This window comes from Ochotona princeps, chromosome 15 (assembly GCF_030435755.1).
Source record: "Ochotona princeps isolate mOchPri1 chromosome 15, mOchPri1.hap1, whole genome shotgun sequence".
Taxonomy (NCBI): Eukaryota; Metazoa; Chordata; class Mammalia; order Lagomorpha; family Ochotonidae; genus Ochotona; species Ochotona princeps.
Genome location: NC_080846.1, coordinates 9,979,292 through 9,998,138, shown reverse-complemented (window position 1 = coordinate 9,998,138; position 18,847 = coordinate 9,979,292). Strand labels below are relative to the sequence as shown.

The 18,847-nt window shown below is 51.2% G+C and overlaps 2 protein-coding genes across 2 annotated transcripts in view; one reads left to right on the top strand and one right to left on the bottom strand.

The window, feature by feature from the left end:
• The window catches only part of SYN3 (synapsin III), a 392,583-nt gene that overhangs the window by 211,336 nt on the left and 162,400 nt on the right, over nucleotides 1-18,847 (bottom strand). The gene's annotated exons all lie outside the window — the stretch shown is intronic.
• The window catches only part of TIMP3 (TIMP metallopeptidase inhibitor 3), a 49,471-nt gene continuing 31,064 nt past the window's right edge, over nucleotides 441-18,847 (top strand). The window contains exon 1 of the mRNA XM_004589564.3: nucleotides 441-835. Within this exon, the coding sequence (XP_004589621.1) occupies nucleotides 715-835 (121 nt within the window). The 5' untranslated portion in view covers nucleotides 441-714. The remainder of the gene's footprint in view (nucleotides 836-18,847) is intronic.

Sequence of the window (18,847 nt, the reverse complement as noted above, 5' to 3'; positions counted from 1 at the left end):
AGGTCTCCCCGACTGGACCGGGGATCTCTCTGACCTGCGGAGGGGGCTGACCGGACTGAGTGGATCAGACTTGATTCTGGTTTTGGGTCCCAGGCACCCAGAGGGTGGGGTGGACGTGGAACTAGGGTCGGACGCTGAGTGAGCGCCGGGCAGCGCTTGGAAGAGCCGCGGATGGGCGCGGGTCCCAGGCGCGCCCAGCCCACCCACTCGCGTGCCCAGGGCCGCATTATTCCCTATATGGATCTGAACGGTCAGGGCCGGCCCCGCCCTGCCGGCCCGCGCCCCCGGCCCCGCCCCCTCCTCGGAGGGCCGATGAGGTAATGCGGCTCTGCCATTGGTCGGAGGGGGCGGCCTCGCGCGCCTGAGGCGTGTGTTCCCGGGGCGCCGCGCTATATAGCTCCGGGCAGCCGGGGCAGCGGTGCAGAGCGGGGTAGCAGACAGGCGCAGGCTCTCGGCGGATCCTGCTTCTCGGGCTCCGAGAACTGCTCCTCTACTGCTTCGGCTCCTTCGCGGGAGAGCCCAGCCAGCCCGCGCAGTTTTGTGCGCCCGTGCCCAAAGCAGCAGCACCGCGCCCGTCCCACGGGACACTCTGAGGCCAAAGTTGCCGCACGGCTGGGCGGGAGAGCTCCGGCTGCAGCAAGCGGCGCCGGCAAGCGCGCCCCGCAAGTTTGCAGGAAGGGCTAGCGGCAGGCAGTCCCAGCAGCGGCGGCAGCGATGACTCCGTGGCTCGGCCTCGTGGTACTCCTGGGCAGCTGGGGCCTCGGGGATTGGGGCGCCGAGGCGTGCACATGCTCGCCTAGCCACCCCCAGGACGCCTTCTGCAACTCCGACATCGGTAAGTACACCGTGCGAGTGAGCGAGCTGAGCGCGCGCTGCAGCCCAGGGTTGCTACGCCTTTCCTGGTCTCCGCCCCAGGCACGGGGCGCAGGGGCTGGGTGGTAGGGCTCAACCTCCTCGGGCAGGGCCGAAGGCCACGATGCCTTGCAGGGCAGACGTACCCCCTCTGTAACTCTCGCTGTCCTTTAGGGACATTTGACAGCTAGTACCATTTTGCCTTTCTCGATTAAAGGAGGAGGAGGCTGAAAGGGGGGAAAAATAGCATAACCTGCTGAGTCGTTGACTTCTTCAAAGTTGCCAGCCAAGTGCGTGCAAAGTTCCCCGGAAAAACTTGAAGAATTCAGCTTTGGCCGCCTCTCCCTGAGGGATCGTCTCACTGAGACCTAACCCAGCCAGGAGCGCCCCATGCCAGTGCTAGCTGGAACTTCTGGGGGTGCGAGGTTCGGGTGGATATGAGGGGCAGAGGAAGAGCAGGTGGGAGGTGGCTGTGTGCAGGACTCGCTTATCACATAGCTGAGACATTTGTTGGAAGGCTGTTTTATTTCTTATTTTTGTTGGGGTGTGTGTGTGTGTAAAGGAGCATTGGAAACAGACTTGCCACTGAAGGAACACAAGATGCCCAGGGTTATGTTGTAGCGACAACTCCCAAACTGGACTTTGAGTCTCTAAGCTAAGAAGCCAGGCTGGTTTTTATGGAAAGCCTTGAGAGTGTCCTGGGAAAACTTGTCTGGGAGTGTGTGGGACCTTCGGATTTGGATGGCTAGAGGTGGAGCGGCAGATGGAAAACATCTTTCCTAGTCTGTGGGCTGAGCGTGCCGTGTGTGTGTGCGCGCGTGCGCGCGCCGGGCAGTGCTGCCCCTGTGCCGGTGTCGATTTAGAGGTGAAGAATGGAGCGTGTGTGTTTTAAGTGCTGTTAGGAAATCTTTCACTGAGTCTTGGATGAGGGACTCCACATGTGGGTGGCAAGGAGGGGGCTCTGCGGGGGGTCAGTCTTGAAGAATAACAGAGAGGTGGTCCTGGTGACCAGGGGTCAGTGCGGTTGGCAGCTAGGGGTGTTGGGTGACCTGTTTCACCCTTGTTGGCGGTTTGCGAAGCCTGTACTTCACGCCCTTCCTTACCCTGGGAGACCCCAGCCCGGCCCTGGGTCTGTTGTGTTAGCAGGCATTTCCAGGGCTGCGTGTGGCCTAGCTTTTTGCTTTCCTGACCTGTGCCCCATTTGATTGCAGTTGCATTTCCAAACCATCTGGTCCTTATTGCGAGGTGCTGCTGATCCTGCACGGAGTACACACGGACTGGGTGGGGCTGGGCGTCCAACAGGTGCTGTCAAGCGGGTCCGACTCAGGGGGGTCTCTGCTCTGCGCGGGAAGGAGCTGGGAAGCTGGGGTTCGTGTTTACGGAGAGGAAGAGCTGATCCCTTGGGCTTGCCCTTTGCTGGCAGGGTGCGGGGGTGCTCCTGAGAGGCCCCAAGGAAAAGGTAGAAACGGGGGCTAGCAGTGCACCGCACTTCGCATGCGTAGGGTGTGGGAGGGGGAGGACTCCGCGGCACCCTCTGCAGCTGAGCTTCCCACCGAGGGGTCTTGCTGTGGGTCTGCACAGATGCACGCATTTCACATAATTTTCTCTGGTCTTAACTCCTCCTAACTGCTTTAATTAAGTGCAGGGAGGAACACTAAGTTAGCAGGAAGTTTGCAAGGATCAGAACATTGTGGCAGTAATCCCCTCCCTCTTTCCAAAAAAAAAAAAAAAAAAAAAAGGACCCAGAAAGGACAGGGCTTGGCAGTGGTAGCGGGGACCCAGAGCCATCGGGCCTGGGTCTGGTGCACTGCACTGGCGGCCAGGATGAGCTAATGCTTTTAAAAATGGGAGGCGTGGGTGTGGGCCTCTCGCCTGTTGACCTCCCTGTGCCTCGCAGAGCGCCCGCGGATGGTCAGCAGGTGGCGCCCGCTTCTCCTCCCTCACAGCCTTTCTGGTTTCCAGTCCGGACCTGAAGCTCAGAGCCATCTTATCCCTGTAGGACAGCCCCAATATTCCCGCCCCCGCCCGGGGCTCCTGAACCTCACTGGATGGATGCTCTAGGCCACTCATGGTGCTGAGCCAGACCTGTTCACATCACCTTCCAGAACCTACCGGCTGCTTCTCTTCCTGGCTGTGTGCCAAGGTGCCCTGGGGAAGGACCCAGCACGCCTGCCTGGCACAGCACCCTCTAGGGAATGCCTCCCACCCCTTCCAAGGCCGGCTGTCGTGGCCTTGTGCCTCATCCACAGACTTTCCCTTTCATCTCCAAAGCCCAAGGGGACTGGCACAGCCTTCTGGATGAGGAGGAGTTAAAAGATGTTTCTATGGCAACCATGGGCCCTGCACCCTAGGGCAGTGTTTAAGAGAAGAATAAACTACATGCAGGCTTAGAAAACTCACTGGGGGTGGGAGAAGAAGGGGAACCTGGCAGTAGCCAGGATGTCTGTGGCTCCCCTCCCTCCTTCCTGGTCACTGCTCCTGAAACGTGGGAGGAGGGGCAGGGGGCAGCATCAGCCATGCAGATCCTGTTGGGGCAGCGCCCACCAGCTCCAGAAGGGCAGGCAATGCTAGGAGCTTTCTGAAAATGTGTGTGTGTGTGTGTGAGAGAGAGAGAGTGTGTGTACTTGAGGTTCCTGCAGAGTTGGAGGTTAGTGGAGAGAGAATTCTGTCTCAGAATGCCAAGACCTTGGCGTTGGCCCTCTCTGGATAGAGCAGTGGGGTTGGAGGGCTGGAGGGGTGGGGACCTGCCCCTGAGCCTTTTGGGAACTTGAGAACAAGGTTGGGCTGGGCTTGGGGGCCAGCTGCCAGCCATGGAGCTCTTGGAATTGTTTTGATAGGGGTCACTGCCAGCAGATTCCTTCAGTATCAGATCTGAGGTGGCGATTTCAGCCAAGAAGCCATTTTCAAGAGAAATCGGATTCACTCCCTCTCTGCCACACACAGGTCGGCCTCCACACTGGGCTCTGTGACTTTAAGAAGATAAAAAGGCTCAGGCCCTGGAGAAGAGGCAGGCCTTTGGGGGTGGTGGCAGCAGCAGGGGGACTGAGGGACCCAAACTGTTGCCATCCCGGGAACTTCAGGTGAGAGGAGATTGGGCTGGAAGAAGGAAAGGGCGTCTCTTGGATCCTGGGTGCAAGAACTTCTTAGGTGCCCTTTGACCCACTTAGAAACTTAATAGAAGGTGCACCTGTTTTTCAGATGCAAAATACCAAGGTTGAGAGAGGTCGTGCTTGCTGGAGGCCACCTAGCTACTCAATGGGGAAAGCTACAGCCATACTCCAGGGACTCCTGCTTTGACCCACGGTATCCCAAACAGGTCACTCTCTGCAGGTGGAGATGGGATGGGTGGTAAAGTCTGCAGCATGCTTTGCTACTTGGCGGGGATGTTTTCTTTAAAAAGATCGAGATGGCGAAGATAGCCAGAGACTCTCCCTGAACATCACCTTCAGGGAGGTAGGCTGCATTGTTCTTTCAGGGCATTAGAATAAACCAAAGGGAAATTTCTGATGTGCTTTGGCAGTGAGAACTGGAGAAGACAGAACCATCCAAGTTCAAAGATGATTCGGTTTGTGTCATTGGGGCCCAGGCAGAAGCACAGCTCTCCGAGGCAAGACAGTCAGGGCTTCAAGATGCTTTCCCTTCCAGGTGGGGGTGAGCTGGGCTTCCCAAGGGGAGGCGCTTAGTCTGCCCAGTGGCAGAAGGAGTCACGTGCCTGGGTCCCGGTGGAGAAGGTGCCCCTCTGACACGTGTGTTCCTGTCACAGGCCCTGAATGGATGGAGCTGGAAAAGTGGCCCTGGAGGGGGGCTTGGGTGCAGAGAGCTTTGTTTGCTTTGTAGGAACAGCAGGAACCATTGAGCTGCACTGCTGAATGGCACATTCCAACAGGTTCATTCATTAAAGACCCAAACATCAACACAATCTCTCCTGCATTTGCCTTTGGCACTCCAGCTAGTGTGGACAAGGAGGCCCCTTCTGGCAGCCTTTGTCTTGGGCAGCTCCTGGGTGGCCTCAGCGGGCAGTGTGGGGTGCTGGAAAGGCTGAGTGAGGGTTGGGGTGGGGGCGTCATGGAGGAGGAATTCTGTCCTTCCCCTAGGGCTGCTGGCTATGTGCTTGGGCATATTGGAGAAGTCTTCCAACTTCTCCTTATCCAGTTTTTAAAAGGGATAATAATCCATATCACTGCAGTCTCTTTTTAATCGACACAAATGACAAGTATAATATTGAGTATATCTGTGTTTGCCTAGGTATGTGTGTCTGTATGGATTCCTCCCTCATCCACCCATTCATCCAGTTACACCTTCATCTAATTCTTATTTTTAATCCTTTATTTTTCATGATACAGTTCCCTTCCACCCTCCCCATTCCTCTGCCCCTTCACTGTTTTTCCCCTATAACAATAGTATAATCCTTCATAAGTCCATCATTCTTCTATTGAAGTGTATCCTGACATTGTAGGTATAGAGAATGGTGTAAAGTCCAGCATCCTCTTGTCAAGGTACATTTAACAGCTTCATTGGAAGTCCCATCCATCTAACCCCACAGAATGGCAAAGTCCTTTGTGATCACTGCCATTAATTCTAGTTCCTCCTCTAAGTTCTTTCTCCCAGCACATCCCATACATAGATACCCATAGGAGAGTTGTAGGAATTTTGTCACAGTTTAACACTGCAGAATTCCACATAGCCAATTATTCATTCAGCAGTATTAGTGTATTTGTCTTCTTTTTCAACAGCTCTACATATAGCTCGTCATCAGTCTTATGGATCCCAGTTCACAGGCTTCTGATGTTTAAAAACCAGTGGTTAGGGAGCAATTGCTCAGCACCAGGCATTATGCTAAAGGATTAACAGCCCAGAGAGGCAGGCGTGTGATTGGCATCCTTCTCTTACAGCTGAGGAAACTGAGGCATGGATGGGTGGTGATGACATAGCCTGGAGGAGGAAGAGGGACTGTGTGCGGGTTAGCTCACGCCAAGAAATGGGCTGAAGTCTTGTTATGCAAACTGGGAGGGTTAGCTCAAGAGAGAATTCTGTCCTGTTGCAACATGGCCTGATGAGGGCTGGTGTAGACCCTGCCCACTTCAGCATCAGCGGTGGCCCTTCCAGCTCCAGCCATTTTCCCTCTGGCTCTTGGCCTGTGTGGTAGCCTCCATTGGAACACCCTCAAAAGAATCTATTTTCTAGTGACCTGCTGAGAGATTTTTCTTTTTGCTTTCTCCTCTGCCCCTTAACAGGAAGCAAAAGTTAGGGTTCTGTACGCCAAGCCAATGGGAGCATTTTAATAGATCTCACCTCTGGTCCCATTTTCCTGACACAGGTGGGAAAGAATAGTAGACGTACTTCAACACAACATGTGTAAGCACACGGTCTCTGAGGCTCCATGGAGAACTGCCTAAGGGGCTCATGCCTGGGCTGGGAGCAGTTTTGGGGGGCTGTGTTCCCAGGGGACACACCTCAGCCTTTTGAGAAGAGAGGTGCCTGCTGTGCTGTCTAGGTTACCTGACAGGTCTCTAGACCCCATCCTCCACCATCTTCCCAGAGAGAAGTGAAAATTCTAAACACCACTTGGGTAGAAAAATCACCAAAAAGAAATGCCCTCTTATTGAGCTGTACTGACAGTGTGCCAAGCATGGCTCCAAACTCCTTACCATTCTGTAGGGTTAGGGTTAGAGGGTTACCCAGGCTTAGCTGCCTGATGCTTGGGGCAAGAGAGAAAACCACTTGCCCATGGTTAGATAGTAATAAACGGTTGAACTTTCTAAAACCTGGATTTCCTATTAGTCTCCCGTACAGTCAAGGACTGGAACCCTTAAGATCTGGAAGATTCTATATCCTTCACCACTTCCCTACTCCGTGATTTCCTTTACTCCCTTGCTCCAATGTCATGCTTAACTTTGTTTTCTCTTACTGGCTTCTCCTTTCCCTGCCTCCCCGCTCCTTCAATTTGATCAACATGTGGTCAGTTCTGGGCTCCTGAACAAAACCAAGCGTCACAGCCAACTTTGCACTCCTAAGTCAGTGCTCTCCTTACCAGTGGGTCCCAGATTTTTCAGCATCCAAGAATAGTTTTTTAAACTTCCTTTCAGTGGATTCCATTTCAAAAAATTACTCATTGCAACTTTATGTGTTGAGTGTTGATTTTTTTTTTCATGGAGGGGGAGACAATACAGAATTCTAACTGCTGATAATAACCAGATATATCTGACATAATCAGATAATACACTGACTATGGCCCAAATGAAGGAAACAGTGTTTTCGTAACTTGGGAAGCTTTCTCGTGGGTTCCTCAATGATTAAATGTTTGATTTGGGTTGACTTCCTACTAATGCCTGAAATAGCTCATGGACCCCTTGGTTAAACTGCCATATTCAGCCTCTCTTGAGAATGGCTCCTCAGTTTCATGTCAGTTAAGCCCTAGGCATTTCCCCCTTGCCTTCTCTGCAAGCTTCCTAGAGTGCTGTGGGTGGGCATGGCTGAGGTGGCAGGTAGCTGTTGCTTCCTGGTTGAGGAGTATTCCCTTCAGAGGAAGGCACATGGACTCAGTTTTTTTCTGTGTTCATCTCTGGTACACATCAGTAAAATATTGTTCCAACAAAAGGGCTACACTACACTGTGTTTGACAGGGGGCCATGACATAGCCATCTTGGCTGTTGCAGAACAGAGAGGCCGAGGCATGGTTACTAAAACAGTAGTGTCTGGAGTTGCAAGGGGAGCCTAGAAAACCCTTCCACACCCATTCAAAAGCCAGTTGTGGGGCTGAAGTGATGGTCCCTGCTGTCCCAACCCCCAGCTCTGATTCACAAGGGCTAATCGGGAAGTTCATGGAAAAATGAATATGATGAAAAACTACATTTCAGAGTTATACACACACAGTGTAAGAGAGTGAGAGATCTATTTGCTGGCTCACCCCCTGAATGACTGCAACTGCCAGGGCTGTGCCAGGCTGAAGCCAGGAGGTTCATTTTGGGCTCTGCTTTTTTCTAAGCTATTACCAAGGAGCTAGATTGGAAGTGGAGCAGCTGGGACATGCACGAATGCCCATGCGGAATGGTAGCATTGTAGGTGGCAACTTTACTTCTGTACCACCATGCTTGTCCTGGATTTCAATAAGTTTTTGCATCTAAATAAGTCTGTCTTTTAATTCCAATTTTTCCCCCACCAACTTTCCGGAGTCATCTTTTATGTTCATGTAAACTTTATCACATACTGGTGGCATTCATGGCTTAGAAAACAGACGAAGTATTCCTAGGCCTGCAGCAATATCCACTTGATTTTAGGTGTGTGTGTGTGTGTGTGTGTGTGTGTGTGTGTGTGTGTTTGGCTGGAAGTAAAGGAAAGAAAAGCTGTATGATTTGACTTTAGACATCGCAAGGTGAAGTTCAGCTGCTGGAAAAACGGAGCCCTGAGATGAAGGAGTGGTGTGGAGGCTGGAGTAAAAGAGAAGAGAAATCCTTGCCAAGAGACTTCTTGAATCAGTAAGCCTTAAATATTGCACAGCCATTATCCCTTTGTCTCCTTCCAGTCTCTAATCCCTCCTTGCCTTCAAGAAGGCAAAGGTACCAGCTATCCCTGCTGCCTCCAGAGAAAGTGCTGTTTCAATCAGGGTCCTTGCAATTCCCAGGTTAGGATGTGGCTAAGGCAAGCACTCAATAAGATGTGGTTTCATGACCGGGGTTGGATGAGAAAGTATTGGTGTCTCATCTGTTAGGACAAATGAAGAAACCCAAGCCAAAGCGAATCATACGTCACCCAGGCCCCACCACAAACCCAGTACTTACAGGGACTAGTCCTGGAGGCTGGGTGTAGGCATAGTCAACATGGGAATATTAGGTCAGCTAATTATATGGACGTGTTTTTCTAGTGTCTTGTTTTCCCACTTAGAAGGGATCAGTGTGTTCTAAAAGTTAGTTCCTTATTTTAAGACAAATGCGGGGGCAGTTGTGATGATAAACTATTATAGTAGAGAAGATCAGAGGTGACTTGGAAAGTCGAGTGGAGGTGACCACTGTGCCAGTGCCCTGAGATGGGGTGAGGGTTTTGCAAGCTTCCTGGATCTTATTAATCTAACTTGGGGCTCTTTTATGTCAGAAGAGGTTCCTAAAGGCTTCTAACGTTGAAAGCCCCACCTGGATGGTTAACATCTGGGTTTCATTTGGTTGAAAAAGTTAACCCCAAATAGTTCGAATTCCTTCTGGTATCCCTTGGAGAAGAATTTCTTACAAAGAGGAGGGTTCTGGTCAGAAGGACAGAGAGAAAGGTGACACTGGCCTGGCCCAGGGGTCCTATTGCGAGGCATAAATATAAAGGCCCTTCAGAAAGTTCATAGAAAATGGAACTGAAAAGGTAAGTTATTTCAGTGCAAAAGTTATTTGAAATCCATGCATCGTTTTTCTATACCACACATTTATCATGTACTATTCGAAAGTATGCGTGGATTTCAAATATTTTTTGCACCAAAACTTTAAATTCTCCTTTCCCTGAACTTCTTAAAGTATGTTCCTACAGCTATAAATAGCCTCACAGTTCCATTAAAAAGAGGGGGTGGGGAATAGGTGAGTTTAACTTTAGGCCAGTATTTGCATTTCTTAAAATATCCTCACTCATATAAAAGCAGCTTGAAAATTATCGGTGAAATTTTACTTTTTCTTATATGAAGTTTCTGAAACTTACACTCAGCCTCTCTGTGGAATAGTCACATTTCTGGTGCTCTGCAGCTTGCCACCTGTGGGTGGTCAGGATCAGGCTGGGATTTAGCAATGAAAGGCATCTTTCTCCCCCTCCTCAGGCTTGTGGCTTGTTTTGTGAGCTGTGTGTGGGGCTGTGGGGGAGTTGGAGGTGGGTGTGTGGTACCTACTCCATTTTGTGACAAGAGCCTCAAGGCTATGTGGGTCTCTGTGCCCAGCACCCCATGCTGTGAACTGGAGAGGCCAACTGCCCTATTTTCTCACTTGACAAATGGGGAAACTGAGTTCAAGAAAGGCAGAAAAGTTTGGCCTAAGGGATAGAGATAGAATGAAAACAATCCTATTTGATGAAACTTAACATTTATTGGGTCATTCTGTTATTTGTCAAGACCACTTCATGGGTTAGTGCCTTAAATTCATAACCACCCGAGGTAGGCCGGCCTTCTTATCCCTATGTGAAGTTTTGTGCATGTCTGAAGAGGTGGAGACTGAGAGGAACCAAAGAGTAAAGCAGCCAGTGCTCGCTAACACCTGTTCTAAGACCCTTTTCTATGCATATTATTCACTGTAAACATACACGTTAGGAATTACTATCATCATCGTCCCACTCCTCAGATGAGAATATGGATTCTGAAAAGCAAAGGTAAGCTGCCTCCTATATATCCAGGGCATGATACAGCTGAGATTTGTGTCCAGGCTTTCTGATTGCAGAGTCTGAGCTCTTAGTCACAAATTCTGCATGGTGGTGGGGCTGATAGGTCTGCTCGCCCCCCACTCTAGGCCACTATGATACCGGGAGGCAATAGCATAAGCGAGCTCTGGGTTCCTGGAAGAATCGGAGGGTGCAGGCCAAGTGGGTGCATCTTCTTGGATTTGGCTGATTCCCTGTTGCCCTAGCCCAGGATGGCCAAATTCCTGGCCAAGTTAAGCAGGGTGAGAACACTTGTCCATTCCGCCTTCCCAGTTGGGCGAGTCAGTGTCCCAGGCTGGGAAGTGGAATGCATCTAATTGCGGGGAGGAGTGGAGAAGAGGATTAACACATTTTAAATAGACACCAGCAAGCTAAGAATAGCCTTGCTGCCTGGAAATGGATGGCTATTCCTGCCCATAGGTCATCACGCTTAGTAGGTGCTCACTAGATGCGGTTCAAGCACTGGACTAAACAAACAATGCATCTTTGGAGAAGTGCATAGCCAGTCAAACTGCTCCTTGTCAAAGGAACTTCAGCCTGAGGTTCTTGGCATTTCCCCACAGGCTGGGGATCCTTGTGAGCACTCCTCCTCCAGTGTGTTAACTGTTTTTAAAACCAGTGTTTTTATTTTGGGGCAGCAGACCAGCACATAGAGAGCCAGGGAAGGACATACATGTTCAGTGTGCTTTTCTCCTTATTTCTGACTTGTGGCCTGCTTCCCTGCCTGGGTGGAATCCAGGACAGAAGTTAACTCCTTTTTACCCTGTCTTCATGTGTGCCGGAGTGCTGTGCAGCTTCCAGTTTCCCCCTGAATCAAGGTAGGGGGTCTCCAAGTTTGCTCACAGGCCTGGAGCATCTTCCAATGCCAAGCTCCTGGGGTCTTACAGAAGACTCCCCACTCTACAGAATGCAGCCAGGCGAGCTGGGAAAACAGGTGCAGAGGCAAGTCCCCTCTATTGCCAGAAGGCCCAGATAGGTGTTTCCCAAGGTGGAATTTTCCTAGCTGCCATCTTAGGTGATATTCTTTGGGAAAGCTCTCTGTTGCATGCCTATCTTGGGGAAACATGTGACTATTGGCCTGGTAAAAACGCCGAGAAGCCCTGCTGCAGGCTAGCCTGGTTAGCTCCAATAATCCAGTGTTTGCTAAATGTATCTGGCCGAGGAACTCACTATTTTCCTTCCCTAAGAAACACCTAGAAAGCTATTTGACATGACAATGCCAAGGCAAGGACTCTCTTGTCTGCCCTGTGATGGCTAGAACAGTGAAGGAGAAAGTAGAAATAGTGTCTGCCGGCTGCCAGTGGTGTGAGTGACCACATTGTGGGACCAGGAGCAAAAGCGGGAAGGCAACAGTGACCTTCAAGGTTTAAGGTCTCTGCCTGGGCATGCCACTTGTGTTTTCAACATCTTCCTTGGCTCAGTTCTGGGTGCACACCCAACCTGGAAGTCCTGCGTTCTCATTTGTACCATGAGGGGCGTAAGGATGAAGGTGGACGTGTTTATGACTTGCGAGTCCAGGGACAGGTGCCGTAATGGAAAGGCAGTGAGCAGCAACAGGAGGACTCACCCCCCAGCTCAGGTTCCCTTGGCCTCTCTGATCCTTTATGTCTGTGTTTTCATTACTTTATGGGAGGTACATGCTCTGAGGGCCTGATGAAAGCTATACATTCAAACTTCAGGCACTTCAGAGGGCCTAAAAGGCCCTCACCTGTAACCATTAGAATACTCGTCTTAGTAATAGTCCAGGCTGTGTTTGTGTGAAAACTAAAAACACCAACAGAATCTGCCCTTCCCCACCTGCAAAGTTACACCAATTTATCCATGGTCATCTGAAAGATTCTCATGACACTCTCAGTTCAGCAGCAGTTTGGGGAGTTTCTGCAAAGCAGTCATTCTCTGTCTGTTTTGCCATGGTCTGAACAGGATTTGAGCTGGCCAACTGGGATTCCATCACTTTGCATGTGGCTCCAGGCATAGCAAGGCCAGACACTCCCAGCCTGTGCAGTGTGGCAGGAGCACCTAGGCCCTGTTCCTGGAGTCTGAGCTCGTCAGTGTACAGGGGCAGCATGCTGGGGTGGAGAAACAGGGCAGGGGCTATAGTCCTGGCTATACTCTTTCTCCTGTGTGATTCTGGGCAAGTCTGCCTCTCCCTTGAGGATTCTCAGTCAATTCAGCCTTGAGCCGTAAGCCTGGGCCTGGAGAAGTGGAAGTGGCAGGTAGGGTGCAGTGGCCGGGAAGAATTTAGGCCAGGTCAGGGTTCGCTGCCATGGGGCTCTGACGCCATGGGCCAGGCAGGCGGTGGATTCCAAGCCAGCGGGGTCACCTGGCCTCTGCAGCTCCTCTTCGCCTCCCTCCTTCATACTTTCCTGTTTCCTGCTGCCGCCTCCTCTGACATGGTTATAAATAGCCTCCGAGGTTGGCTGCTGGCCTTAAGAATAGGTGAGCCAGGGCGGAGTCAAGGGGCTAGAATATGGAGCTGGACCTCGTTGCTTTGACTGGGAGTCAGGGAGGTTGTCACAGGGTTTCAGATTGCTTCGGGGAATTTTGTTTGCTGGTTAGAAGGAGGCAGTGAAAGATGGAATCATCTGTGTTGGCACCAAGAGGCTTGGCCACCCGTGGTTAGTGCTAGGTTACACCTGTGAGGAGCTGCCTCTCTGCTCACCGCCAGATGCCTAGGCCCAAAGGCCTAGAAGGAGGCTGAGAGAGAAGGCAACTCAGGACACTTGGAGGACTGGGTGCCATGGCTGGCAGGACCTCTGGGCTCCTTCATAAACTCCTATCTGGCTGCAGGTGGATGGCCCTACCTGCCAAAGGGTGTGCCTCACTTTCTCCCTACTTCTGGGCTGCCAATAGGGTGGGCCTTAAGACCAGCTGCGGCCCTTAATGGCTATCTCCCCTAAGAGGCTGTCACCCCCTCAGCTGGGTACATGACTTTCAAGGACAGTGTCTGGCGATTCTGTAAGGGTCTGATGGACATATGTGCCGTGGACACAGCTGTTCCTTGAATGAAGACTGACAGTGCAGCCGGGCAGTGGGCAAAGTGCTAGATGGGAGGGCACGGAGGTGGAGGAGCTGTGGCCTTCACCCAGGCAGTTCAGCCTGTCCAGCTCTTGGCTGTGGACTCATCCTTCTCTCCTCCCCAGTTCTAGCTTGGACAACTGAGGACCTGCTTAAGGCACTCCAGCAAGGTGGGGAGGAGGGGCATAGCTTGTGTCTCAGCTCCTCTTTTGCTTTCAAAAGTTCACAGCACACAGAAGGCGGCTGCCACAGGAGTTCCTGTGTTACCTTCCCTATGCAGTCCACCCATGGCTCGACTTGCCTCTCTTGCCATGGGTCCAAGGCAAATTGTTACAGCTGTGACTACTTTCTGTGCTGCCTGCCTTCCGCCTAATTTCCTGGGAAGCCCATCAGTTTGGCTGCAGCTTTGGCATGATGTTTTGATATGGGGTGTGGGATGCTAGTCGGGGCATTTTTCCGATCCACATGAAGGGCAAGTAGAGATGCCATACCCAGCTCAGCACCAGCCATGGGTCAGCCCTCTTGCCCTGCCCTGGCTGTCTCTGAAGCTTGTTCCTGTACCCAAGGCCATCGTCCCTTGCCATCAGCAGGATCCTACTCAGTTTCCCCACATCTCTGTCCGTGTCTTCCTACTGCTGTGTTCATCCTCTCATTCTGGGCACTTGGCGCAGCTGAGCCCATAGCAAAGGATCCACAGGCACCCAGCTGGCTGGCTTATATGTAATTAGCCCCTTTGCTTTTAGGCTAAGGGTGGTCTGGAGGCTCGTGTTTCCTGGTTACCTCTTGTGTCTGCAGCAGTCTAGCTTAGGGAAGCTCCCTGAAGTCAGGGAGTGCCTGGGACTAAGGGGAAGCCTGGAGTTTGGGGCTGCATGTGGGGTAGGGTGGAGCACAGAGGCTCACCTATGCCAACTTGAAAGCAGAAGCTACAGATGCTAGTGCTGGGAGGGGAGAGTAGACTGGAAGCACTGTACACATGATGAAGAGGCTGAGCGAGTTTAGATATTGCTAACTAAATCACTCACGGCTTGTTTTAAGGATGAGAAAAGTTAGGCAGACATTCCCATTGACTTTAAGATCCCTCGGCCAAGTGTGAGACAACTGAGAAGTTCAGCCAGCTCCACAGTTTTTTTTTTTTTTTGAAAGATCTACAGAGAGGAGGAGAGACAGAGAGGAAAATCTTCCATCAATGATTCACTCCCCAAGTGACTGCAATGGCCAGAGCTGAGCCGATCACGAAATCAGGAGACTGGAGCCTCTTCCAGGTCTCCCACACCAGTGCAGGGTCCCAAGGCTTTGGGACATCCTTGACTACTTCCCCAGGCCACAGAGAGCTGGATGGGAAGAGGGCTGCAGGGATTAGAACAGGGCCCATATGGGATCCCGGCGTGTGCAAGGCGAGGACTTTAGTTGCTAGGCTACTGCACCAAGCCCAATTTTTAAGGATTTATTTGAAAGGCAGAGTTACAAAGTGATCTTTGCTCTGCTGGCTCACTTCTTAAATGGCCGTAATGGCCAGGACTGGGCCAAGTGAAAGCCAAGAGTCCAGAACTCCAGTTGGGCCTCCTAGGTGGGTAAAGGGATCCAAGCACTTAGGCCTTCTTCTGCTACTTTCCAGGGCACATTAGCAGAGAGCTGGATCAGAAGTAGAACAGCCAGGGCTCGAACTGGCTGGTGGCAGCTTTCCTCACTGTACCACAATGTCAGCCCTGTTCCACATTCTGTGAACCCTCATTCCTGCCCTGGAGGATGGAGAGTCCTCCCTATGTGGCTGTTCTGTAGGACTGGCATAGGAAGATGGTAGAGGCAGTGGAAAGAGATGAGCTAAGCCGCATCACACTTCAGATTGAATCCCAGCTCTGCCTTTTACCCCTGGGCTAAGTTTGACTCTATTTTGAACTTCTGAGTCCAGTTTTTCCTGACTGGACTGTGGGAAACATGCCACTTATCCTGCAGGTGAGAGCTGTCCACCGTGCCCAGGACTTTGGGTCAACTGAAGCTGTACCATGATACCTGGTTCTCGTCTGCTTACAAAGAGCAGAAGTCACAGAAGGTTGGTGTGGCCCTGTAGGAAAGTTGAGTTCCTGAAAATGGCTTTCTAATGTATGGATAATTGGTGTGGTGAGTAGAGAGGAGGTGGCACAGAAACCAGTGTGCCCTAATCTTAAGGCAGCTGTGAGGTCATAGAGTTGAGACTGATCAGATGAAAACAAAGGCCCAGAGAGGGGAAGCCATTTGCTGGGGTCACACAGCAGGCTAAGGAGTATGGAGGTGCAGCCTTCAGAGGTTGGACTCCAGAGGACACTTGTTACTGGTCCCTGTAACCCCTGGGGCCACCTACCCACTCAGTGGAGGGACACGTCTAGGGTGACAGTCTAGTGAGGTCACTGCCTTCGGCTGCCTCCTGACTAGTCTGGGAGAAGCCAAAGCCCCTTCCATCTGTCCATCTTTCCCCAGTGTCCAACAACTGACTCATGGCATGTGCTGATGCTGTGGGGGGTTTCCAGATGATGACCCTGGGATTTGGCAGAGCAGAGAGGGGAAATCCTAGGCAGGGCCTGTCTCATCCTTGCCAGCTTCAGCGTCTCACCTTTACAGGCTGGTGCCAAGAAAGGCACCTTGGCACCCCATCTTGAGCACAGTCCAGCCCTGCAGTCAGAACCTCAAAATGGTGCATAGCGTTCGGCCATCATCGAGTATGTAGTGCAAAGCTATAACCAGGCAGTGGAGGCCCATTGCTGTGTTGTTTATAATGACCTGACAATGAAATTTCAAGCTCTAATGCAGGTAGATAGCCCAAATCCGGGTGCCCTGGCAGAGTGGATGGCCAGGCAGCTACAAAACAGCCTGTCCTGATGTGGCCTTTGAATGCTATTTGAAATAACAAAAGCTGATTTGTGAGAAAGAATAAAAAAAAAAAAAAGGAAAGAGCTGGATGTGTATGTAGGCGCTTAGAGAAAAGCCTGGATGTCTGTACACTAAAGGATTAATTCTAGCAATGTCAAGTGTGTTGGGGTTTGGGTGCTTGTCCCTTTGACCAGTATTCTTTGGAAAATAAAATTTCACCATGGTGACAGATTACTTTTCTCATCAGATAAAAAGAACAATGGTGGGAAAGCAAGGCCTTAGTCACCCCTGCCCCCCATCTTTGGGTCTAGAGCACCATGCCAATGGCTGGGCTTTGGATCCTAGGGGCCACCCATGGTCAGATTCCTGGAAAACCAAATGGCTGCTATAGACTTGAAACTGGAGCCCCTCAGTCCCCAAGGCAGCTGCAGTGGGCGGGACATTTCATAGATGAGATACCTATACGGCTGGGGCTGGAATAGTACACAGCAAATCTTTTGGTCTGACATTGCTAAGGCAACTGCAGGGAGCTGGGCAGTGGACATGCACACACGTGCACACATGACTCTCAATTCACCATGTCCAAAGCAGGCTAATTTTTCAGTTGATGGTTTTACACGGTCCATGAATGATGTTATAATTGTCTAGTGGTCCCCCAAAATAAAAAGGTTCCCATCTCTGCTGCAGGAGGCTGTGGGTGGGATGGGCTCCCTCGGCTTCTCTTCTAAATTCAGGAACCAGATTTACAACTGGTGGATCGCCAGAGTCACCTCTGAGAAACCAAGATGTGGTAGGGTCCTCCTGGTCCCAGCCAAGGAATCCCCAGCATCCTGTGGATCGGCCTGGAGCTGGCCAAGGGGCAGACTGAGATGGACCGAGCACTCCTCGCCCCTTGCAGGTGTGGAGGAAATGGGAAACACCACCCAGAGGAACTGGGGGCTGGGCTCTGGACAGGCCACCTGGGGGACTTGTATGAGGCACAGTGGGTGCTGGAGGAAATTCCAGACCAGGAAATGTGTGGGCTGCAGCCATGATGCCATTCCTACGCCATCGGTATCCTCTTAGGTGAGCCACTATGGTTCACAGCTCCAGGGTCCCTGGCCATGGGGTAAGTGTAGGTGAAGGCCTTGGGAGACCTGCAGATACAAAGTCCATGGAGTGACAACTCGAGAAATTGGCACAAAGACAGGGGAAAAGTCACATGTAGAAAGTGAGTTGGCCCTAGAACTGCCTCTAAAACACATTAGTTCTCTCTTGGGAACTCTGTCTCAGTTGGCTCTGCTGTCAGAGTGGGGGGGTCTCAGCCCGAGTGGCGGAGTTGGTTTTGGGGGCTGGGAGTGGTGCTGAGTGAGAGGATATGGGTTTGTGCTGTCTCCTTAAGCCCCACAGTTCTTAGAGGATGTGGTCTCCCTGAGACCACAGCAAATCTCTGCCTAGAGCTCTCTCCAGAGGAACTGGACATGTCTATATAAATGAGGGTCTTCCAAATGTTTATGGAAAATGCATATGAAAATGCTAATTTAGTACAATCACTGTATCTTATACATAATGTATTGCATTATTAGTTGATATATCTTACCATGTTACTATTTTATTGTTGATCTGAGAGGCAGAGAGAGGGTTCCTGTTTTCTGATTCACTCCTTAGCGCTGGCATTGGGGATGGCTGGGCAGAGCAGAAGCCAGGAGGCTGCAAACTTGATCCAGGTCTCCTGGCTACGTGGCAGGAACCCAACTACTGGAGCTGTCATCACTGCCTCTCAGGGTCCACGTTAGCAGGAAGCTGGAGTCGGGAGCCTGAGCCAAGGACTGAGACAAGTGTGTTCATTCTGGTGTGGGGCAAGTATCTAAGTGCCAAGCTAAGTACCCGCTCCTTCAGAGCAATTCACATCTCCCGTCTGTGGCATCTCTGACTAGAGGCATGTCCTGTAGCCATTTAAAATGAAGCTCTGTTCTTCAGTCCCACAGCTCCCTTCACCAGAAATGGGTCCACCTCCTCTACCTGCATGGATAACCTCTTGCTTCAGGACCACTGTGTGAGCCATGTGCCTTGCTAAGATGCTGAGCATAGAGAGTGGAAGGAAGTTTGCAGTCTGCTTTAACCAAAAGACATGCTCCTGCATACACAACCTCCTCACACCCCCACTGCAGGCAGGGCGCTGGTGCGAGAACTTGCAGAGTCAGGAAGGGACCCCTGATAGGTGACTTTGTGACTTTGTGACATGCATGTTTATATTCTTCCTGGTCCCACTGCCTGGGATGTTCTTCCTGCCACTGTACCCCAGCACCAAACTTGTAGCTATGAAACAGCAGGACTTAGGACTCAGATTTCCTCAAGCTTGTTACCAGTTGACCTCTGTTGAGCTTGGGACAGGGGCTGTGGCCACAGGACATGGGGCAGGGAGGGAGTGAGCTTGTGGGGCCTGAGAAACTGCAGCAAAAGCCTCCTTTCCTACTAGCGGTCTTCAGTTTATAGAAATGCATATGATGAAAAGAAGTCAGGCATAGATTTCAAAAATAATTGCATCAAAATAAACTTTTCATTCAGTTTTTCTGCCTTGGTTTTGAGGATTGCCACACTTGATTCATGCAGGGGGCCAGCTGACTTGGAGTTGGCGACTAAAATGCCAGGTTTATAAAGAAGAGGTGACTGCCAGATCCACAGGAAACACGCAAAGGGGTGTGTGTGTGCATGTGTGTATAAACATGCATCTGTACATATGTATGTATGAATACACAAACAAACACAAGGAGGTTGA